This window comes from Theropithecus gelada, chromosome 7a, assembly GCF_003255815.1.
Source record: "Theropithecus gelada isolate Dixy chromosome 7a, Tgel_1.0, whole genome shotgun sequence".
NCBI classification, from domain to species: Eukaryota; Metazoa; Chordata; class Mammalia; order Primates; family Cercopithecidae; genus Theropithecus; species Theropithecus gelada.
Genome location: NC_037674.1, coordinates 52,662,885 through 52,687,998, shown reverse-complemented (window position 1 = coordinate 52,687,998; position 25,114 = coordinate 52,662,885). Strand labels below are relative to the sequence as shown.

Genomic DNA, 25,114 nt, shown 5'->3' with positions numbered 1-25,114 from the left:
GTTACTTTAAGCAGTTGAGTTTATAATTTTTACTGTCTTCTTACAGAGACAGGGAAGAACGATTGGCAGCACTCACAGCTGCTCAACAAGAAGCTATGGAAGAGTTACAGAAAAAAATTCAGCTCAAGGTAAGGATATTATATATTTTTAAACTGAAATTTTAGGGCTTGCAGTGTAGCATGAGATCAACATTTTGTAGAGCAAAAATTGAATTAATTTGTATTCTAAATCTTTGCACAGCAAAGCTTATATGATTTCGCTATGATCATTCTAACTCAATATCTGGAAACTAAGTTTACTTTGATATGGTAGAGCCATTGAGGAAAAAAATTTAAGGAAGTTTATTTAACATTTCCTGTTTTTACTAAGCAATTTGTTTTTTTTTTTTTTTTGAGACGGAGTCTCGCTCTGTCGCCCAGGCTGGAGTGCAGTGGCCGGATCTCAGCTCACTGCAAGCTCCGCCTCCCGGGTTTACGCCATTCTCCTGCCTCAGCCTCCCGAGTAGCTGAGACTACAGGCGCCCGCCACCTCGCCCGGCTAGTTTTTTGTATTTTTTAGTAGAGACGGGGTTTCACCGTGTTAGCCAGGATGGTCTCGATCTCCTAATCTCGTGATCCGCCCGTCTTGGCCTCCCAAAGTGCTGGGATTACAGGCTTGAGCCACCGCGCCCGGCCAGCAATTTGTTAATGACTTGAAGGCATTACTGGTAGGCTTCTTATATTCATAGGTTTTAATCACTCAAAAGTAAATTAAAAGATGTTTCTTATGATTTGCTTCACTTGATTTCAGTGCTTATGAATTGCGTAATCGTAGCTTGGGAGATTATGATAAACTGATACTTTCTAGAAAATTTTTAGTATTACTACAACCTGTAGGCAGTCTCTAACAGTATGAATGTTTCATATTATGTCACAGTTATTTACATGCTGGCTCCTCACAGAGATAGTAAAACCCTTAAGTTAGAAGACCGTATTTTACTATTTGTATAGTCCTAGAAATTTACCATTCATTTAAATTTATTGTAGCAGGTATTTATTGAGCCTTGTGGTAGGCAGGGTAATGCAAAGATAAGGCATGGTTCTGATTTTTAAGAAACTCTTCATTTACTTTAAATTCAGGTGCTAAGTACATAACCTCCACATAGAGAGAGGCATACATGAAATGCTGTGGAAGCACAGAAGAGGACACTTAGTCTAACATGAGGAGTGTCAGAGGTCAGGGAAGTGATTTTTAAAGAACACTTCTGAGCTGGATCTTGAAAGGAGGATGAGTAAAATAGATAGGTAGGTGGGATGCCGTCCTAGCCATATGAAATAGATGAGTGTAAGGACAAAGGTCTGAAATAGTGTTTTCCCCCCAGGATTGTCACTGGAGGTATAAAAATGGAGTAGGTTATAGGAGTGGTCATGATGGACCTTGCTTGCTGTATGGATAAGCATGTGCTTTACCTATAGGTTAACATTTCCCATGGTGGGTTCCAGGAAGTGGTTCTCAAAAATATGTTATTGGCAAATAATTTGTAAGTTGATGCCTACTAAAAGCTAGGTGTATTGAGTCATAGATCACAGTGATGTACTGGAAGTTCTGTAAAGTTCTACATTAAAAACCTGTTTGGCTTTAGTTTACTGTTTTTCAAATTTATTTGACCATGGAACCTGTTCTGTAAAGCACCTATTAATATCTATCCTGGAGCACACTTTAATAAACATTACTGTTCATGTGGGTGATATTAAAGGGCTTTGTGTAAAGCTTTGTCTTCAGTGTGTAAGTTGCCATACAAACGACATTCTCCTATAATTTTTGAAGTTTTAATGGAAATATTATTTTTCTGAGTTCTCACCATAATTTGAATAATTTTTGAAATTCTTGCACTTTGACTTCATCTACAGCATGATGAAAGTATTCGAAGGCACATGGAACAGATTGAACAAAGAAAAGAAAAAGCTGCTGAGCTAAGCAGTGGGCGACATGCAAATACTGATTATGCCCCCAAACTGACCCCTTATGAAAGAAAGAAGCAGTGTTCTCTCTGCAATGTGCTGGTAAGTTGTTATTATCAATATTGTAATGATACAGTTTACTTCTAAAGTTTATGAAACCATGGAAATATATTCTTCCGGTCTTTTAAAACTTATGCTAAGGCAGGAGAGATGTGGCAACTCACGCCTGTAATTTCAGCACTTTAGGAGTCCAAGGTGGGCGGATCATTTGAGGCTAGGAGTTCAAAACCAGCCTTGCCAACATGGTGAAACCCCGTCTCTACTGAAAATACAAAAAATTAGCTGGGCATGGCGGTGCATGTCTATAATCCCAGGTACTCAGGAGGCTGAGGCATGAGAATCCTTTGAACCCAGGAGGCGGAGGTTGCAGTGAGCCAAGATTGTGCCACTGCACTCCAGCCTGGGCGACAAAGCAAGACTCTGTTTCAAAAAATAAAATAAAACTCATGCTAAGGCATCTGCTGAGTGACCTGGATTTCTTTCATGATTCTGAATGAAACATCAGCATTTCGGAATAGCAGTAAAAGTGCTAAAGAATATAGTTACTATTAAAATGGATGATTACCTGCTTAATGTGATAGCCCAAGTCAGTATTTTTGGGGTACTAGGTCTAAAAAAAGAAAACAACATTTTCACTGCTGAGACTTGAATCTTCAAACTTAGAGGAAATAATTTCCTCTTAGGCTGACTATAGCATGTCTTTTTTTTTTTGGAGACAAGTATCGCTTTGTCACCCAGGCTGGATTGCAGTGGCGCGATCTTGGCTCACTGCAACCTCCGCCTCCCGGGTTCCTCCCGGTTCTCCTGCCTCAGCCTCCTGAGTCTTCTTTTTAACCATTTGTCTTCTAGAGGATTCTCAGAATTATGTTTGAGGAAACTATTTTTAAGACTAATATGTAAATACTAGGTGGATCTCAACTCACATATCATATACTGGACTGAATGTGTAGTGTTTAAAATTCATATAATGTTACATTGGTTACATTGCTTTGATTTTATGCTTTTAGATCTCTTCGGAGGTATATCTTTTTAGCCATGTTAAAGGGAGAAAACACCAGCAAGCTGTGAGAGAGAATAGCAGCATCCAGGGGCGTGAACTTTCAGATGAAGAAGTGGTAAACTTTATTTTTGTTCATTTACAGTTGTTTATTGAGTACCCAATATGTGCTGTTTTATTATAAAAAATTCCATGTTTGTATTTATTTCTATGATTATTTAAAACTAAATTTAGCACTTACTAGCTACTATAATATAGTGTACAAATGTGTCATTATTTTAGTGTATATATTAATTTAACAAGAAAGATAGAAACAAGAATTTAATGCTGTTATTTACATAATTTCAGTATAAGGAAAGGTTATGGTATATTGATATTTTAATAATGCAGGAAAATAATTACTCAGTGACATGCCACATTTCTTGGAAAACAGTTAACCACATAAATTTCACTTAAGAGGATAATTTTGGATCAGTATACCATTGAGAAGCTTTTGGAAATTCATTATTTCTTCACACATAATTATTGTCAACATGGAATTTAGATTTGTATAAATATATATATGAATATTTTTCATTTAACTCTTTTTGAAACTTGGATGACATAGCTAGATAATCTGTGAATTTGCTGTCCTGTTTATTATAGTAAATTTTTAAAACTACTCAAGAATAAGAAATTCATATTTGTTAAGCAACTCTTAAGCCATCCAGGAAAAGTTTTTGTGGGTTCTTTGAGGGCAGGTCCCTTTATGTAGGTGCATGTGTATATTTAACTTTTTTTTTTTTAGGTATGGCATTCATTAGTCAAGAACACAAATCTCAAGTATATAGCTGATGAATTTTTACATATGTATAAACTGATATAAAACCACCCAGATCATAATATAGACCATTTGTTGTACCCTTTGGGTTCCTCTTATGCCCCCTCCTAGTTGTGTCCCCAAAAGTTAACTACTATGAATTTTTGCATCATTATTTACTCTTGCCTATCCTTGAATTTCATATAAATGGTATCATACAGTATGTATTCTTTTGTGCCTGACTTCATACATTCATACTTAAGCCTGTGAAATTGATCCCTATTGTCTATGTGAAGCTGTAGTTATTTTTCTTAGCTTTATGTCAGTGCCTTCCTATGTACCATCAGGAACACATCTGTAGTTGAATAGTATTTGGTTTACCGACTTGTTAAAATAAGGGAAAACAGGAAGAGCCAAGATGGCTGACTAGATGCAGCCAGGAAGAGCATCTCTCCCACCCAGAGACCAGACCATCAAGAAGGCTAGCACGCTCCGAGCAGATCTTCTAAGGAAGGCATTGAGATTAGAGGGAGGGAAGGCCCACCCTGAGCTGAAGCTGCAGGAGAAAGTGGGGAATGCCGCCTGGCTTTGCAGAGCACCAGGACTCTCTCCTGAGGAAGAGGTGGCTAACTAAGCAAGGAGTGACCCACTCTCATCACAGACCTCTGGAATCCTAGCTGCAGGAGACCCCATGACTCCCACGGACATTTGAGCTGACAGGGAGAATTGCTTGGAGAGGTGGCAGGGACTGGAGTCCAGCTTGCGAAGAGCCCAGAGGGTTTGACACAGGAACAGCTGCTGTGGAGGGCAGCCAGAGATGCTCAATCCCCACGTCTCACTGTGTTCCCCTAGGTGGCTTTGGTCATTGTTGTCTGTCAGATCTGCACACAGCAGTGCTGTCTTGACAGTGGAACAGGGCCGGTATGATCTGAGCACCCTGGTCTGATGGCATCTCCCAGGGTCCCTGCCTGGCCATGCCTTCTTGCAGTGCAGACTTGGATGCCCAAACGAGGTGCTTCTAGGTGGCTGCCACCATAGCTCCTATCCCAGGAGAGACCCTGCCTGACCATCAGAGAGCTTCTGCAGATGGGCCCCTGCTGGCACGCAGCTACCCATAGCCTCTCCCCACCACTTTCTGGCAGCTGCATGGGCTTTGCCACCACGCTGCTACTGGCACTGGTGCAGGTGTGGACTCTTGCCACTGCACTGCCATCACCAGTGTGCAAATACGTGTTCACACCCTACCAAGTGCAATTGCATGCATGCGGAACCTGTGACTGCTAGCCTGTGCACTTGGACCTGATACCACTGTGCTGATGAAGTGATTTTGCCAGCGCCTGCCATTGAAGTATTGTTGCCAGCGGACAGGGAACACCTTAGCCACTCTAGTGCAGCAAGTGCTTAACCTTGAGGTTCCAAACCGTGGGCCTGGTCTCATTCCCCTGGGGCATGCAGTCCAGCACTGCTGAAGTCATCCAGAAACAAAGCCAGTTCACTGAACGCAGTGTGTACTACAGTCAAACCCTTAAGGGCATCAAAGAATATAAAAACAAAAAGCCTTATCCAAAGGACAGCAATTTCAAAGATGAAAGGAACATCCTTTCATGTTAAAAACCCTCAACAAACTAGGAATTGAAGGAACATAGCTCAAAACAATAAGAGCCATCTATGACAAACCCACAGCCAACGTCATACTGGAGGAGCAAAAACTAGAAGCATTCCCCTTGAGAACTGGAATGAGACAAGGATTTCCACTCTCACCACTCCTATTCAGCATAGTACTGGAAGGCCTAGCCAGAGCAATCAGGCAAGAGAAAGAATCAGAGGCATCCAAATAGCATGAAAAAAGTGAAACTCTCTCCCTTTGCAGATTGTACAGTTCTATACCTGGAAAACCTCAAAGGGTCTGCTCAAAAGCTCCTAGATCTGATAAACAACTTCAGTGAGGTTTCAGGACACAAAACGAATGTACAAAAATCAGTAGCGTTTCTACACAGCAACAACATCAAAGCTGAGAGCCAAATCAAGAACTCAGTCTCATTCAAATTAGCTACAAAAAGAATAAAAAAGCTACAAAAAGAATAAAAAAGCTAAACAGGGAGGTGAAAGATCTCTACAGATGAGAATTACAAAATACTGCTAAAAAATATCAGAGATAACGCAAACAAATGCAAAAATGTTCCCCGCTCATGGATAGGAAGAGTCAGTATTGTTAACATGGGCATACGGCCCAAAGCAATTTGCAGATTCAGTGCTATTCCTATCAAACTACCAATGACATTCTTCACAGAATTAGAAAAAACTATTCTAAAATTCATATAGAACCAAAAAAGATAGCCCAGTCTGAGCTCACTTTTTTTGTGATTTTTTAACTTCGAAGAATTTTGCCTTTCAAGTTTTAACCACTTTGATGACTCTAAACTCCAGATTCTATCTCCTCAGCTCACTAAGACTGCTACTCTGCTTGCACTATGCTCCCATGCCAGAAATTGGCATAAACCCTGAAGGAAGTATCCAGAATGAATGTACAGCTAATTTTATGTGCTTGCCTTTTTTTAGGCATCATAGTCTTTCAAGTCCTGTGTTGGCTTTTGTTCCTTTCAAATAGTCGCTTTGTGTATTTTGTGCAACTTTTGGCATTGGATTAGTCCAGTACAAGCCAGTTCACGGTAGCTAGAATTAAGTCTCCAGTGTTTGAGCCCTGCATATTCATGTTTGATATAATGCTTGACATATAGTTAAGGTTATTTATAAATTTTGAGTTGAATCGAAATGAAAAGTTTATGCAGAGTGGCTTGAAGGTATCATTGGAGTAGACCTCTCAATTTCACCTTTGTAAATTCTGAGTACTTTTAATATAAGTGAAATGGAATGTGGAACTAATAATCTAGTTTACCTCAGATAATTTTCTGCGTTTTACTCAAATTGTGTAAGTATTGTAAGAGAGAATAGTATGGAGTTTTTTATTACTTAAATCTTTCATGATTACCCCCATTTTCTACATGAGTTTTCTGTTTAGAACTATAGTCACGTATTTGTGTACTCTACTTTGAAAAAAACCTTAATTGCCTCAATTACTTGTAATAATTCCCATTGTAAAGGATGTTCTTTCCTTTATAAAAATTATTTGCGGCCAGGCGCGGTGACTCATACCTGTAATCCCAGCATTTTGGGAGACTGAGGCAGGTGGCTCACCTGAGGTCAGGAGTTCAAGACCAGCCTGGCTGACATGGTGAAACACTGTCTCTACTAAAAATACAAAAATTAGCTGGGCGTGGATGTACACCTGTAATCCCAGCTACTTTGGAGGCTGAGGCAGAAGAATTGCTTGAACCCAGAAGGTGGAGGTTGCAAGTGAGCCGAGTTCATGCCATTGCACTCCAGCCTGGGTGACAGAGTGAGACTCGATATCAAAAAAAAAAATTACTTGTAGTTAATTTCCATTAATAAAACAGCTAAAAATATTATTTAATTTACAAAAAATCATTTTTTTCTGGAATATGGTATTAAGTAAACTGAAATATAAATTTCACATGTTTTTATTTCAATGAGAAAAGGTTAGAAGCAAATAATAGGATTCACACACTTTGGAAGAAAAATGTGCAATATTATCTGATTTTTGTAGCCATAGCAGTCTTATGTTTAGCTATTATGATTTGAGATTTGAATGATGTGTTCATTTTGTGTACTGTTTCAGTTTGAATGAATTAAATTTTCTTAAAGTTCTTACTTAATTCATGTCGTTATTCTTGGTTATAGCCTCTTCTTCCTGAAAACAAATGTATAATATAACATATGAATTATGTGATATAAAAAGGCTATTTTCTGTTACTATCATGGAAGTTCATTTTTTTAATCAGTAGAGGGTATCTATAGTACACATACTTGTTCTACTTAAAGTTATTACTTGTCATCTATGATGTCTTTATATTATATACACCTTTTCTGTGACCTTTCTTCTTTGACATGTAAGATTTTATTTATATTACCTCTGACCTAATAAAATTGTACCTTTGACCTTATGAACTTAACATCTCAGATAACTTACTCTTGATCTTTGACACATTTTGTTTTAAGCCTGTTCAACATAATAGGTCACTGCTGAGTAAGAAAGCTTTATTATTTTGTGTTTTTATTGTAATTTGGGCAGTTTTTCTAGTGTTTCTTGAGACTTAACAAAAGGGACTATGTTTGACATTTACGTTTGATTTTTTTTCTCATTCATCTTAGAATTCAAATGATTAAAAAGGTGATTTTTAAAGGTCAAAAATGGGTACTAGTTTTAAATATATTCTAAAATTTAACTTTTTACATGCATTGCTAAATAAATCAATGAAGTATTATTTTTAGTATTTGATATCTTTGTGGTCCCGTTTTCACATTATCTAAAGAAGCTGCTAGGATCTTTTCTAGAAGTTGCTTGAAGTACATTTAATTGTATATGTAGAATGAATTTAAAAATATATTTTTTCCATTTTAAATCAGTGTATTTCTATGTTTGTGAGATTCCATTAGCTTCAAACGCATGTAAATTGTACAAACTCTTTTAGTTACCCTGTATACTTATAGAAAAAAATAATAATTTTCATTTGACTCCTGAAAGATATGAATAGGACCTTCCTGAAGGATCTTAAATTAACTGTAATGTATTGGATGTTTACAACCATATGTGATTTTACAAATAGCATTATTAGTTTCCGTGGACAATATATGCCAACTAGGTGATTGAAGAGAAAATAAATTTTAAATTAGGAAAATAAAGAAATTTTAAATTAGCAAAAACATAAAGACATCACTGTATTTAATGAAAGGTAAGCTGACTGTTTCGGCCAGGGTGTGCCTGGCAATGAGATCAAAAGAAGTGGCAAGATGTTTCCCAGAATTATGATAGTCTGCGAAATAAAAGATAATTCCATATAGACCCATTTATTTCCTTACTTTGCTTGCCTTTGTAGAAGAAGTATTCACTATCATTTTATAATCACATTATGAAACATCTTATTTGCCTTTCAATAGGAAATCAAGTCGAATGAGCAAACTAGAAGTAATTTAAATTAAATCTTCAGTTTTTTTTCCCATCGAATACCTCAGTAGGGTTAGTAAGTTTAAGACAATTTGAGAAATGATTTTAAAACATATTGTCCTTTCCTTTAAGGCATAGCTTCCATTGACTTGATTTTTCTCCTTAATAGTATAGGAAAATTTTTATAGGGGTATGTGTGTGCGTGTGTGTGTGTGTGTGTGTGTGTGTAAGTAAATGTATATGTATTCAGTATATAATGCACACACATATATAGCTGATTATTAATTTATATAGTCTAAGTTTTCACACTGTGATATGCAGAGAATATGTGGCTCTGTATCTGTGGCTGATTTATTGATCTTCTTTATTTAGTTGAAGTAAAATTTTTAGATTCCACTTATTAGGTTGAGGAAAAATATTTAAGTAAACGGTTTTTTTTGTTTTTGTTTTTTCTTTTTTCAAGATGGAGTCTTGGTCCGTCGCTCAGGCTGGAGTGAAGTTGCTTGATCTTGGCTCACTGCAACCTCTGCCTCCTGGGTTCAAGCAATTCTCCTGTCTCAGCCTCCCAGGTAGCTGGGACTACAGGCGCCTGCCACCACACTGGCTAATTTTTGTATTTTTTTTAGTGGAGGTGGGGTTTTACCATGTCAGCCAGGCTGGTCTCAAACTCTTGACCTCAGGTGATCCACCCACCTCGGCCTCCCAAAGTGCTGGGATTACAGGTATGAACCACCACGCCTGACCACAAATAATTTTTATAAAGGAAAGAATACAAACTTGCTTTTTAGAGTTTTAGAATTAACTCAAAAGAGAAGAATTAATAATTAAGTTGACTCTTAACAGATTTTTAGCTGTGTTAGTCAAGGTGTAAAATTCGGAGTGCAAAGTGACCTTAGAGTGACACTAGTAGCTAGTTTGGTAACTTGGCATTTTAAACTGAATGAAATTAAGACTTTGTTTTACCCTGTTACTTTCTAATTTGCAGTTTTAATTTAATCGATTTATAGTTTTTATAAATATGTTTTATCATATTAAAGAAGGTCCTTTTTTATCTCTAATTTTATAAGATCTTAAAAATAATAAATTGTTATTAATTTGGGTTGAACTTTTTCTCCATCTTATGATTGCTTTTCTCCTTTAATTATAGCAAGAAGTATTTTCTGGGCAAAATTGCAAAATTCTTTTTTCAATTTGTTTATGTGATATATTAATATACTAACTTAATTTGGTCATGATTTTAAAAGTACATAGTTAAATTTGTTTTTGAAATATCTTATTATTTTTCTTTCTCAAGATTGTATCATCTTCATATATAAACTGACTAGATTTTCCTGTTGTGTTTTTATTACTGGGAACATGTTGCATAAAATAGAAATTGTCTCTTCCTTAAAGGTTTTGTTTAATATATCTATAAAATTATATGTTCCTCTATGTGTTTTTTGGGAAAAATTTGTTTTCTGTGGTAAAATACACAAAACTTAATATATGCCATCTTAACTATTTTTCCAACTTTATTAAGGTATAGTTGACAAAAATTGTGTATATTCAATTGTGTACATTCAGTGTGTACAACATAATGATTTGTATATTAATGCAAACACTGTGTAGTGATTGCCGCAATTAGTTGTGTTTCTATACACTAACAATGAACTTTCTGAAAAAGAAATTAATAAAATTATCTCATTCATAATAGCATCAAAAAGTAGAATATTTTGGAATAAATTTAACCAAGGGGTAAAAAGTCTTTTCACTGAAAACTGTAAGATACTGATGAGAGAAATTGAAGAAGATATAAATAAATGAAGATATCCTGTGTTCATGGATTGGAAGAATTAGTACTGTTAAAGTGTCCGTACTCTCCAAAGCAATGTATAGATTCAGTGTAATCCCTATCAAAATTTCAATGACATTTTTAATAGAAGTAGAAAAAACCTCCTAAAATTTGTATGGAATGACAAAAAAATCTGAGTAGCCAACGCAATCCTGAGAAAGAACAAAGCTGGAGGCATTACACTCCCTGATTTCAAAGTAAAATACAAAGCGATAGTTACCATCTTAACCCTTTTAAAGTATATATTATAGTTTAGTGTCATTAAGTTCATTCACATTGTTATGCTACCGTCACCACTGTTAATCCACACAACTCTTTTCATCTTGAACATCTGAAAATCTGTGCCCATTAAACATTAACTTTCCATTCCCGCCTCCCTCCAGACCCTGGCGATCACTATTATAATTTCTTGTTTTTCATGGCCCTGTCAGTTTTGAGGAGTGCTGGGTGAGGCATTTTGCAGAATATCTCTCATTTGGGTTCGCCTGATGACTGAAGTAGGTTTGTAGATTTTTTTCTCATGATTACCCTGGGTTATATGTTTTTGGTGGGAATACCATAGAGTTGAAATGTCCTTTAGGCACATCATATCAAAGATACATACAATTATAACTTATTTCTTGCCACAGTAGTGTTTGCAATGTTTCTTCACTGGGAAGTGACTATTTTTTCTTTTCCATACCTTGGAAGCAGGTTTCAAGGGATTGGGATACCTGTGGGAGGGATTAGGTTTCAGCTTCCAGAGGAGGACTATCTATATATAATTTTCGGAATCCTTCTGTTAAGGAAGGTTTGCCCATATTCCTTATTTATTTATTCATCTTTTATATCAGATATAATTTTTTTTACTTTGAGTTATATTCTAGTATACATTATCTTATTGCTATACTGTTCCAGATTTGGTGATTACGAACTCTTTCAGTCAGTTTTTGTGTCTTTTTGACATTGCCCTGTTTAGTTTTTTTTGAACACTTCTTTACTGGCATTTTATAATCTTGTAAGCAGCAGCCTTATCTGGTATTCTTCCTTTTCTAGCCCTGGAATCAGCCACTTCTCCAAGGAGCTCTGTTTTTTTTTTCGTTTTCAAGGATAACACTTAGAAAACAAGACCTAGATAGATATAAGGGGTGCTCATTATTAACTGAGGTGTCACTGCTTCTAGGCCCTCAGGTTTAGAAGCCATTTTTAGGGGGAGGCTTTTCTCTACCATATCAGTTTCTTCTGTGTTCATTGTCTTTTAAGATTTTCCAGATCTTCTTGAGTCAATAATTGATATCTTCTTAGAAGATTACTTTCTTAGATTAGATTTTCTAATTTATTTTAATAAAAGTATATACACATAGTAAGCCTCTTTGAAATCATTAAAATCTGTTTTCTATTTTCTGATTTCAATATTTTACACTTTCTTTTTGCCTTAAACTTGCTAATGGTTTTTAAAATTTTTCTTCTTTCTACCTTTTTTCAGTCTCTTTCTCTTTCCTTCCTTCTGCCCTGTCTCAATTGAATGATTAATTTGTTTTTATTTGTTCTTGTTTTAAGACATGTTATTTAATGCCACATATTTCCTTTGATTGAAGACAGTTTGAATTTAATTTTTTTTTTCCTTTTTAAGAAAGAAGCATTTGGGTCGGGCGCGGTGGCTCACGCCTGTAATCCCAGCACTTTGAAAGGCCAAGGTGGGCGAATCACGAGGTCAGGAGATAGAGACCATCCTGGGTAACATGGTGAAACCTGTCTCTACTAAAAATACAAGAAATTAGTCGGGCATGGTGGCGGGCACCTGTAGTCCCAGCTACTCTGGAGTCTGAGGCAGGAGAATGGCGTGAACCTGGGAGGTGGAGCTTGCGGTGAGCGGAGATCTTGCCACTGCACTCCAGCTGGGGTGACAGAGTGATGCTCCGTCTGAAAAAAAAAAAAAAAAGAAAAGGCATTTAAGGCTACAGTAACCAAAACAGCATGGGACCGGTACCAAAACAGATATATAGACCAATGGAACAGAACAGAGGCCTCAGAAATAACACCACACATCTACAACCATCTGATCTTTGACAAACCTCAGAAAAACAAGAAATGGGGAAAGGATTTGCTATTTAATAAATGGTGTTGGGAAAACTGGCTAGCCATATGCAGAAAACTGAAACTGGACCCTTTCCTTACACTGTATACAAAAATTAGCTCAAGATGAATTAAAGACTTAAACATAAGACCTAAAACCATAAAAATCCTTGAAGAAAACCTAGGCAATACCATTTAGGACATAGGCAAAGATTTCATGACTAAAACACCAAAAGCAATGGCAACGAAAGCCAAAATTGACAAATGGGATCTAATTAAACTAAAGAGCTTCTGCATAGCAAAAGAAATTATCATCAGAGTGAACAGGCAACCTACAGAATGGGAGAAAATTTTTGCAATCTGTCCATCTGACAAAGGGCCAATATCCAGAACCTACAAAGAACTTAAACAAGTTTATGAGAAGAAAACCCCATCAAAAAGTGGGCGAAGGATAAGAACAGACACTTCTCAAAAGAAGACATTTATGCAGCCAACAAACATAAGAAGAAAAGCTCATCTTCACTGATCATTAGAGAACTGCAAATCAAAACCACGATGAGATACCATCTCACGCCAGTTAGAATGGCGATCATTAAAGTCAGGAAACAACAGATGTTGGAGAGGATGTGGAGAAATAGGAGTGCTTTTACGCTGTTGGTAGGAGTGTAAATTAGTTCAACCATTGTGGAAGACAGTGTGGTGATTCCTCAAGGATCTAGAACTAGGAATACCATTTGACCCAGCAATCCCATTACTGGGTATATACCCAAAGGATTATAAAACATTCTACTGTAAAGACACATGTACATGTATGTTTATTGTGGCACTGTTCACAATAGCAAAGACTTGGAACTGACCCAAATGCTCATCAGTGATAGACTGGATAAAGAAAAGGTGGCAAATACACACCATGGAATATTTTGCCGCCATAAAAAAGGATGAGTTCGTGTCCTTATGAGGAGTTTATTAATTTTTCTTTGTAGTTTAATATATTGTAAAATTTTAAGAATAATCTCTCTTCTCTCTGGGTTTATATAACATTTATTAGATCAAATGTCTTAATTATGTAAATCTTACTTTTTTATCCGATTGGTTTTTGTTCATTTAAATCCTTTACTCAAAATGGAAAGAATGCCAATATGCTATTATTGTTATTTCTTCACGTCTCTTTGTGTTTTTAAAATCAGTATTTGCTATTTATGTATTCCAAAGATTTATCATCACAGTCATAACTTTTTATATCTCTTTTACTGGTGAAGTTTACCTTTTAAGAGTATGAAGCATCCGTCTTTCCTATTTAATGCCTCTTTCCTTGAATATTATTTTTGTCTGGTATTAATATTGTAAACCTAGTTTTGTTTAATGTTGCTTAATAGGTCCTCTTCCCGCTTGTCCCATTCATAATTTATATTTTGATTTTTTTTACATGTAGGTCTATTCCCAAAATGTATACTTTTATTTTGGTTGTTTATTGCTTTACAAGAAGAATACCTCACTGTATATAATCTTTATGGACTTGTGCTTTTTCCTTCAATATTATAATGCTTATATTCATCCAAATTACTATGAAGAGCTTTAGTTTGTTGGTTTTGGTTGCTGTACTGTTTTGTAATTATACACAATTTGTTACTATCCTGTTGATTGGTATTTGTGTTGTTTTTAAGTTTTTGGTTTGTAAGTAGTGTTGGTGTTAACATTCCTATACGTACCACTTGTACATGTATAAGAGTTTTCCTTGGGTATATACCTAAGGGTGGAATGCTGAGTAGTATGGTATATAAATGTTCAATTTTAGAGACGATACCATACTGTTTTTCTAATTGATTGCACCAGTTTGCACACTTACCAGTGATGTATAAAAGATGTAGATTTACATTCTCCACAACTCTTGGCATTATATGGGTTTTTAACATTTGCCAATCAAGTAGGTGTAAAGTAGTATTTCATTATAGGCTTGATTTTTATTTACATGATCACTAATGACATAAAGCATTACTTCATGTTTTAGGAAAGTATTTCCTGTTCTGTAAAATGTCTGTGGTTCCATCCTGGCTAACACGGTGAGACCCCGTCTCTACTAAAAATACAAAAAAAAAAAAAAATTAGCTGGGCGTGTTGGCAGGTGCCTGTAGTCCCAGCTACTCGGGAGGCTGAGACAGGAGAATGGCATGAACCCGGGAGGCAGAGTTTGCAGTGAGCCAAGATCGTGCCAATGCACTTCAGCCTGGGCGACAGTGGGAGACTCCATCTCAAAAAAAAAAAAAATGTCTGTGGCTGTTCTTCCCCTTTTCTATTGGGTTCTATTGGGTTGTTTACTTTTGCTTTTTATTTTTAGGCTTTTTTCATAAATTGTTACTAATTTTTTATTAGATATATATATTGGAGATATCTGTAACAGTTTTTAACTTAGATTTTCATATTTTTATGTCTGTTAGCAAAAAATATTAATTTCAACAATCAAATTTACCAATATTGTCTTTTATAGATAGTACTTTTTGTGTTCTGCTTCAAAAATCCTCTCTGACGATGTATTTCACCTATATTTTCCATTAAGTGTTTTGAAGTTTTGTTTTTGACACTTAAATCTTCAATCCACTTTGAGTTATTTTTTACAGCTCCTTTTATTGGATTCTTCTTTCACCATCTCACATGTCACCTCTGTTTTATGCTACCTTTCATGCATGCATGAACTGTTTATGGCTTCCCTATGCTCTTTTGTCTGCTCCATTATCATGTTACCTTACTTAATAAACTTGTTCTCATACACAGGAGAACAAGATGTTTCTTGTGGCTTCTTGTCCTTTTACTCATCCTTATACATTACAGAATTGTCAAGTTCTATCAAAAACTGTCAAGAATTGTTTTAAATCAGATCATTTGGGAAATAATTCACATCTTCCTGATATTCTTCTTATTTGCGAATGTCATATTATTACATTTCAATTAGGCCTTTAAGAATATTTGTTAATAAGTAAGGTTTTATAATTCCCCCTACTGGTATTTTTTACCTGTCTGTTACTTTGTTGCTCTATAGAAATGCAAATGATTTTGCATGTCAAGTTCATATTTACCCTCTTGTTAAACTCTTATTTCCAGTAACTTGTCTGTAGATTGAGATTTCTATGTAAAGAATCACATTGCAAATAATAAGGTTGTATTGCTTATTTCCATTGTTTATAACTCAAATTTACTTTTTTTTTTTATCACACTGGGTCATATCTGTAGTACAATGGTGAACACATGTAGTGGTGGCATTCTGTCTCATATCTGATTTTAAAGAGTATGAGTCTAAAGTTTTCTCACTTAAAATGATGTTTGCTTTAGGTGTTTAATAACGAGTCTTTTTAGTTAAGGAAGTTTCTTTTTCTAATTTCTAAATATTGGCTTATTTATTTGTTGTTTAGTCTTTTAGTATAGTGACTTATATTTATTTCCTAATATGAAACTATTTTTGCTAAGCTGGAATAACCCTAATTCATTACTGGTATATTATCTTTTTTGTGTATTCTTTGCTAATATTTTGTTCACTACTATTGCATATACATTTATGAGTGATAGAGTTTTATGATTTTTTCTTTTTTGCATCATCTTTGGTTATCAGGATTATGCTCATACAATAAGTTAGAAACTCTTTTTTGTCTGTTTTCTGGAAGATTTGTACAATACCAGGATTGTCTTTTCTTTGAAATTTTGAAAGAAATTCCCTGTAAAACTCATTTGGTCCTTGTCCTTTCTTGGTTGGAAGATTCTTAAACACTTTAGTATTATTAATAATTACTAACGTATTTAAATATTTTATTTCCCTTTGAGTCCCTTCTGCAAAGTTAAGAGTTTTCTAGGAATTTATTTTTACACTGTTTTAAAAATATTTTCATGTAGTTATTGATAGCGTTCTTGTACCTTTTAAGTCTCTACCTCATTTGTAGTTATACCCCTTTCTTAGTCATAATACTGTTTGAGTATCCTTTTATTTTTAGTCTTCCTTTAGTTTTTTTTTAAGTTTTTAATATCTTAAAATTTAATTTTTAATTTTTCAATTACTATGGGTATATAATAGTTGCATATAATTATGGGGTACACGTGATGTTTTGATACAGGCATACAATGTGTAATGACCAAATCAGAGTAATTGGGGTGTCCATCACCTCCAGTAGATTTTTCTCTATCCCTTTACATTGAGCATATGGGTGTCATTGCAGATGAGATGGGTCTCTTGAAGATAGCATGTAATTGGGTCTTGCTTTTTTTATCTAACTTGCCACTCTGTGCTTTTTAATTGGGACATTTATCCCATTCAGAGTTAATATTGGTATGTGCAGATTTGATCCTGTTATCATGGTGTTAGTTGGTTATTAGGCAGACCTGATTGTGTGACTGCTTTATGGTGTCAATGGTCTATATACTTGTGTGTTTTTGTGGAGGCTGGTAGCCATCTTTCCTATCCATATTTAGCACTCCCTTAAGGACCTCTTTGAAGGCAGGTCTGTGGTAATGAATTCCCTTAGCATTCGTTTGCCTGAAAAGGGTCTTATTTCTCCTTTGCTTTTGAAGCTTAGTTGGGCTGCATGTGAAATTCTTTTTAATTTTTAGAAACATGGTCTTGCTCCATTACAAGACTGAACTCCAACTCCTGGCCTCAATCGATCCTCCTGCCTCAGCCTCCTGAGTTGCTAGGGTTATAGGTATGAGCCACCCCGCCCAACTCTTCAGTATGAATTCTTGGTTGGAATTTCTTTTTCTTTAAGAATGCTGAATGTTGACCCCCGCCCCCCAATGTCTTCTGTCTCTTAAGGTTTCTACTAAACAGTTTGCTGTTAGCTTGATAGTGATTCCTTTTTTAAGTGACCTGTGCTGCCTTTCTAGCTGCCTTTAACATTTTTTTTTCTTTCATTTCGACCTTGGAGAACCTGATGACTGTATGTCTTGGGGATGGCCATCTTGTATAGTATTGTGCAGGGTTCTCTGTGTTTTTTGAAGTTGAATGTTGGCCTTTCTAGCATGATCAGGGAAATTTTCATGGATGATACCCTCAGATGTGTTTTCCATATTTTCATGCTTTTTCTTTGTGTCTTTCAGGGATGCCAACGCATCGTAGATTGGTCTTAATACATAATCCCATATTTCTCAGAGGTTTTGGTCTTTTTTCTTTATTCTTTTTTCTTTATTTTGTTTGACTGAGTTAATTTGGAGAACCAGTGTTTGTGATCTGAGATTCTATCCTCAGCTTGGTCAATTCTGCTGTTAATACTTGTGATTGTATTATGAGATTCTCGAAGTGAGTTTTTCGGCTCTATCAGATCAATTTTTTTTTTTCATAAAATGAGCACTTCATTTTTTAATTCGCGTATTGTTTCATCATATTTCTTAGATACTTGGGTTGGGTTTTGACTTTCTCCTGAATCTCAACGGTCTTCGTTCCTATCCATATTCTGAATTCTGTGTCTGTCATTTCAGTCATTTCAACCTGGTTAAGAACCATTCCCGGGGAACTAATGTCGTAATTTTGAGGTAAGAAGACATTCAGGCTTTTTGAGTTGCCACAGATCTTGTTCTTTCTCATGTATGTGGGCTGATGTTCCTTCAGTCTTTGAAGTTGCTGTGCTTTGGATGGGGTCGTTTTGTTTTTAGTATTATTTGGTGCCCTTGGGGTTTCGTTGTGTTACAAGGTGGTCTCAGTTGGCTAACTTCATATTTGGAAAATTTTAGGGGGCCAGAGCTCAACTCAGTACCCCTAGGCTGTATGCTGTAACTCTGGGGGGCTAGTATCCAGCACTCTGCTTTGTTTTCTGGCCCCTTGAGGTTAGGAACCTGCTTTCCTGGAGGGGCTGAAGTATTTCTGGTCTACTGGCCACAACACTCTGATGGGTGGTGCCAGCCAAAGTGCTTTTTCGAGGTGGTGCCTTGGGATTCATGCTCACTTGTATGTGTCAGCAAATGCCACAGTATTTTGAGGTATGCTTATGTTGGCTATGGTGGCATAGCAGCGGGAGCTGGACTGTGGCCTTCCTGCTTGTGCTTGTGTTAGCAGGGGTGGGGCAGGTTTCCAGCGTTTGTGTTTGCACTCGTGCTTGCAGTGGCACGGTGTTGATGGGCACGGGGCCGCCAGTGTCTGTGTGCACATTGTAACTGGCAATGATGGCACACCTGGGTACCTCCATGTCAGCTGGGGGCATCATTGGGATGTGCTTGTGCCAGCAGCAGTGGCACAGCGGTCTGCTCACATGTGCACTGCGAGGTGGGGAGGGAAGGGAGGTGAGTTCTGCCTGTGTGTGTACTGTCACAGCTGTGGGTATGTGGCAATGGGCTTCTGCATGCTGGCAAAGTGCCTGGGGAAGGTTGTGGGTAGGCTGGTACATTTCAGCAGGGCCCAGTCTAATGGAGCTCTCTGATGGTCAGGTGAAGTGTTTTGACAAAGAACATATGAAGAGCCCCAGCAGCACCCTGGTTGGGCAGCTGAGGCAGAGCTCCAAAAGTGGCGCAGTCATCTGGGGCTGCAGGAGAGGCTAGCATATAGGGCAGTGCCCAGGTGGGACTGCCTCTGTCTCATGGGCAAGACCACTCTGCCCTGTCCAGGTCTGACAATCACTCTAAGGCTAAAATCTCCTAAAGGAGCATGGTGAGCCTTGGGGGATGGTCAGTCATTGCCAGGTTCTACTGCAGACTTTCCCACACCAAACCCTCTGGGCTTCACACAGACTGGAGACTTGCCCCTACTGCCCCTCTAAGCAGCTTTTCCTGTTGGCATAAGTGTCTGTGGGGGTTGTGATGTCTCCTGCTGCTAGGATTCCAGGGATCTGTGGAGAGAAGAGGCCACTCCTCGCCTCCTCAACTCACCCCTTCCCCAGGAATTTTGGGTGCCAAGAACTAGTCCTTGCTTCCGCTAATGGCAGAAAGTGAAGAGGAGCTGGTGCACGCAGAAATCACATGGTGAGAGAGGAAGCAAGAGAGTGAAGAGGGAGGTGCTAGGCTCTTTTTAACCAGCAGCTCTCATGGGAACTAATAGAGGCAGGACTCACCGCTCCACCAAGGAAGGGCCTTTATCTAATCGTAAGGCATCCACCCCCATGGCCAGGGTTCTCAGTATCCCCATGTGGTGTTTCCAGCTTCCTCCCTCTTCATCCCAGCATCTGCATTCTGCTTCTGTTCACACTCGCTGCTTCCCCGTGACAGTCTACTCAGAGTATGCCAGTCACCTCCATGTCCCAGTTACTGGGTGATAGATGTTCCTCCTGGCTGCATCTAGTTGGCCATCTTCGCCATTACACTGTTTGGTATCCCCTTTGGTTTTAGATGGGTCTCCTATAAATAGCTTGTGCCTGGATTTTCTTCTTTTAAACTAGTCTTATGGTATTTATCTTTTAGTTGAGGATTTTTTTAAAGTGGACACAGTATTTAATAGTATTGTAATATATTATGCATAATTATTTTATTTTACAATGTGTCTTACTGTAGAAAATTCAAAAATTGGGTAAGTTCTTTCATTTATAGGGTTAGGAATAGATTTTTCTTAGAAATGTGTAGTTACAGTAGAGAGCCTTGAGATATAACTATCATACATTTTTACCCTGATTTTTAAGTGTATAATTTAATAAATTTTGACATATACATAACACCATGGAACCATCACCATGATCAAGATAGTGAACAAATTTATCACCTCAAAAGTTTGCTCATCTACTGTATCCTTGCTGATTTTCTCTTGTCTCACCAGTTTTTGAGAGAGGATATTGAAATTTCTTATTTTAATTGTGGGTTTGTCTTCATGTAGTTTTCAGTTGTATTATTAGCTGTATAAATGTGTCTTAGTATGTTTTTGTGTTGCTTCAGAAGAACACCTGGGGCTGGTTAATTTATAAAGAAAATACATCTCTTTAGCTCACAGTTCTGCTAGCTGGAAGGTTTAAGATTGAGCACATAGTGAGGTCCTCAGGGTGCTTCTGCTCATGGCAGAAAGTGAATAGGAGCTGGTGCACGCAGAAATCACATGGTGAGAGAGGAAGCAAGAGAGTGAAGAGGGAGGTGCTAGGCTCTTTTTAACCAGCAGCTCTCATGGGAACTAATAGAGGAAGGACTCACCGCTCCAGTGAGGAAGGGCCTTTATCTAATCGTAAGGCATCCACCCCCATGACCCAATAACCTCCCAGTATGCCCCACCTCCAACATTAGGGATCAAATTTGAATATGAAATTTGGAGTGGACAAACATCCAAGGTATAGCAAATGCTAAGGATTGTTAGGTTTTCTTAATTGGCCCCTGTAGTATTATTATTATCCTGAAATGACCTACTTTATCCCTGTGCATATTCTTTGCTCTGAAATTTACCTGGTCTATTATTAATATAGCCATTTCAGCTTTCTTTTCTGTTATGTTAGGATAGTATATCATTTTCTGTCATTGTACTTTTAACCTTGTACTTTTAACCTATGTATTGTACATTTGCATGTATTTTTTTGGTCAGTATGTAGAAGTTAACAGCACTGTGATGAAGCTGCTGACACTCTCAAGCCCTTGTCACCTATGGGTGTGGAAGCTACTTGAAACTAAGGACTTCTGGTTCTGAGCATTATTTTCCCTTTGATCTTGGTTTGAAACATTGATATTATTTGTGATACAAGGTATTACTGTTACTCTATTACTAAAATATTTTCTAAGGATGAAGCTGATACTAGCCACGTTGCTGTATTTGAAATCTGAGAATTCTGAGAAAACACCTTTCATTAAAAGGCATGGTTCAGTACCACTGAATCATTCCTTGTTGCAATATTGAGCTCAGACCTTCCTTATTCTTCACAGCATGATAAATTAGTAACCTTTTTGAACTGTGGGCTTTCCTTTGAGTCATCTGTTAAACCTCAGATTAGATCAGAAAGGAACATCAGAATCTGCAAAAGAAGGTTTTACCTCATTCATCATTGCCACCTACCAGAAAACTGATGGAGTATTTGTAATTGTCACTGAGTGGCGGGGGGACAGATGGTGAACTGTCATCCTTATCAGTGGATGGCTTTTCTCTTCTGCGTGGTGTCTGTTTCACAGTATTTCATTAGCTTTATTTTTCTTATCTGTCCCTTTAAACAATATAACAAATAAATTGTCACTGATAAAAATATAAGTATATCCTGTATCTGTGGAAAGGGACCTTAGCAGAGTTGAATCTTTTGTATAATTAAAATGACATATTTATTTTCAAAAGTTGTCATTGCCATATATGTTTAAAGTGATGCAGTCACAAATGATGCATAAATAATAAATGATGCATAAATGATAAAAAGGCATTGCATTTCAGATTTTCAGAATTTCTCAAATCTACTGTTTGACAGAATTTTAAACTTTAATATAATGGAACTGTCAGTCTTTTTCTTTTATTTTTTAAAGCATTTCTTGAGCACTTGCTTGTGTAATCTCTGTTAGGCCAGGTGCTAGGGAAACATAGGTAAATGATGTCATGTGAGCCCATCTCTGACAAATTTCACAGTTTCTTGAATCTCTAAACACACTCATTTTTATATGAATTAAGTAATTTTTCTGTTGTCTTCATTTTTGAATAGTGTTTGAATACTATCCATGGATACTTTATTTGATATGACTAATGCCATCCAAGACATTAGTAATTACAATCAGCTTTAAAGAGTTCGTCTGTGTACTTTCTGGAACATAATCTGTTGGAATGTTTTCTTGGATGAGTGATCATCTATGAAAAGAACAGTTTACTACGGATTCCTTTGGTCTTAGTCTGAATAAAACTCTGTCCCCAGAGAATCATTCCTTCTTAACTTAAGCAGTTAGGATAAGCCCTTGATACATAGTAGGTTTTGAATTAAATATTAGTGAATTGAGCTAAAACTCTAACTTATTATCTTCAGTATGCTGTATCTATGGGGATGCTATACGAAATATGTGATGAAGTGATGTCTAAAAATGCCCTTTGTTTTTAGGTGAATGTTCCTTTATTTTTCCCTTCTTTCATCTGTTTCTCTGTCTTGTTCTGCCAATTTTCCTTCTTCTTTCTCTTCCAGATACCTTGATCTCTTTCCTGCCCTCCTATACCTTCCTCACCTTGTACTTCTCTCACCCTCTTCATCATCCAGAGAAACAAGAAGTACCAGTTTTAACCCTTCAGTCCCTCACCCCTTCCCAGTTTGGGTAGAAGGCAGTGAGGGAATATTATAAATGCTTCCTATTTATCTTATTTGTTGTCATGCTGGGCAGGCTTAAAACAGTGGTATACTTAATAATATTTTTAAATGTGAGAAAAAAATGGATTTTTCAATAAGCTGATAAAATTGGATTTTAGATTCCGAAGTTCATAAAGTGTAGACTGAGACTGAGAGGAAAATGTTTTTTCAAATGACATGTGAAAACCATTGCACTAATTTTTTATGTATTTAGATTTGTAACTTGGTTTCCACCCTGGTCTTGAAAATAAACGGTAAAGAAATAAGTGTCTTAAGACATTGAATTTTTATTGGAAAAAAGCTCTGATTTTCTAATAAAAAATTTTATATTACTGTAATTAAGCTTTGGATCCTTTTTTTTCATTTAAATCCTTTTGATCTCAGAAGAAAAATATCTTTGAATATTCTAAATTCTATTGTTATATTTTAAAATAATGGGAAGGAGATTATTTGCTTCATTGTGCCACATTTTATGGAATGTGTTTGAGGCAACACTTGACAAAACTCTAAAAATGGCAGCTTAATAAAATTCTATGTTGTGTCATTTATATTTCCTGCCTATTCTGTTTTTAGAACTTTTATTTTTTTCCAAAGATCATGAACCTATCGGTCAGTATTTTTTCCCCATCTCTCTTAAAAAATAGGAAATACGGAAACCTTTAGGAGGAGTCTGATAGACTTTCAAGGTCATAAACCTGAGTATGAATTATGTCAGAGAATACAGTAAATTGTGTTAGGAAAACCAGAGCTTTGGTCTAGTATGCCATAAAAGGTAATTAAAAGAATAAGAAGGGTGTAAACTTTGATGAGATCATGTCTGCATATGTATTCATTTCTTTATATACATTATTAGTATTTTAAACTATAGCAGTGTTGTTTAAAATTTTACAGGTGTGACTTAAAAACTAGACTTAAAATTTTATTGTGTATGTGGAATTAGCCACCATAATTAACTTTTGGGCTTGTCACATTGATTTTTAGAATATTAGGGAAGGGGGACTTTAGAATTTATTATGTAATCCCTTAATTTTACTAATTAGGAAACTGATGCCTAGAGAAGTCAGTCTGTTATGAGTTGCAGACTTTATCTTGGTGTGGATCTCTTGACTCACAGTTTAGTGCTGCTTCTACTGCATCAAGCTGCTTTTCTATACCTAAAATAAAAACAGTGTCTCTGTTAAGGCTTAATTAGAATTAACAGTATGAAATATGGTCAACGAAGACTAATTTCTGATTCTCTTAGTTGGAGATAGGAATTGTATTATGCAGGATTTAGTGAGACTAGAAGTTGCATTTAAAAAATTATATTAGGAAGGAAGGAGATCCAGGCACCTTTTGGGAAGATTTTTATTGTGATTCACATTTTGAAAATGAGTAAGTAAATCTTAACTACTGAGTTTCACAGGGTATATCTTTGCTTTTGCTTGTGCCTGTGGACATAATAATTAGCTTTGAGAGTAGATACAAAAAGATGAGGGATGTCTATACAACAGATACTGTACAACAACTATAACCTTATGCAAATTGACCCTCTTTACTTGAAAGATACTGCTTTTCCTTCCATTTCCTTAATAACATTAATTTTATAATAAAGTACATATTAATATATAGTAGAAGATTGAAGCAAAAGCAAAGTAATGCCTGCTCTATTAACATTTTGATCTAATTATTTTCTGCTTTTTGTGCCCAAATATATAAAACTCATACATTTATATATAAACTGCATTGCATAGATTTGAATCCAGAATTTTTATTTAACATTATACAATAAAATTTTAATATAATTAATGTTGTTTAGAATTAAATTTATATAGTATCTCAATACATGTGCCAAAACTTATGTAATTAATTTCCCACTACTGATACTTTGTTGTAAATCTCACTGCAGTGAATATCTTTATAGAGAAATCTTTTTGTACATCTCTATTTCATTATGGTAATTGTTCAGAAATAAAATTATTTAAAGTACCTTTTTTTGACTGAGCACTTACTAAATATTAAATAGACTGGGGTATAAGACTAGTTGACTGTTTAGCAAGGTAGATTGTTATGAAATGTGACTATAGAACAGAGTCATGTATACCAGTATCCAAAGACCTCCATCTTTTTGATGGCTAGAGCTGTAGATGACTTGAAGAGAATAGAATTTGAAGTAAAAGGAGGTAAAATTTCTGTTTTTTCCTGATCCCAGCCAGTGCAGGCTGGGTGAAGGAAGTGGGGTGTTAAGGAAGGAT

At 36.3% G+C, this 25,114-nt stretch overlaps 1 protein-coding gene across 2 annotated transcripts in view; it reads left to right on the top strand.

Annotated features, from left to right (window-relative positions):
• SCAPER (S-phase cyclin A associated protein in the ER) overlaps nt 1-25,114 on the top strand; it is a 583,444-nt gene that overhangs the window by 220,005 nt on the left and 338,325 nt on the right. For both annotated transcript variants that reach the window (XM_025390645.1, XM_025390644.1), the window contains 3 exons: nt 47-128; nt 1,890-2,042; nt 3,008-3,115. In XM_025390645.1, the coding sequence (XP_025246430.1) occupies nt 47-128; nt 1,890-2,042; nt 3,008-3,115 (343 nt within the window). The remainder of the gene's footprint in view (nt 1-46; nt 129-1,889; nt 2,043-3,007; nt 3,116-25,114) is intronic.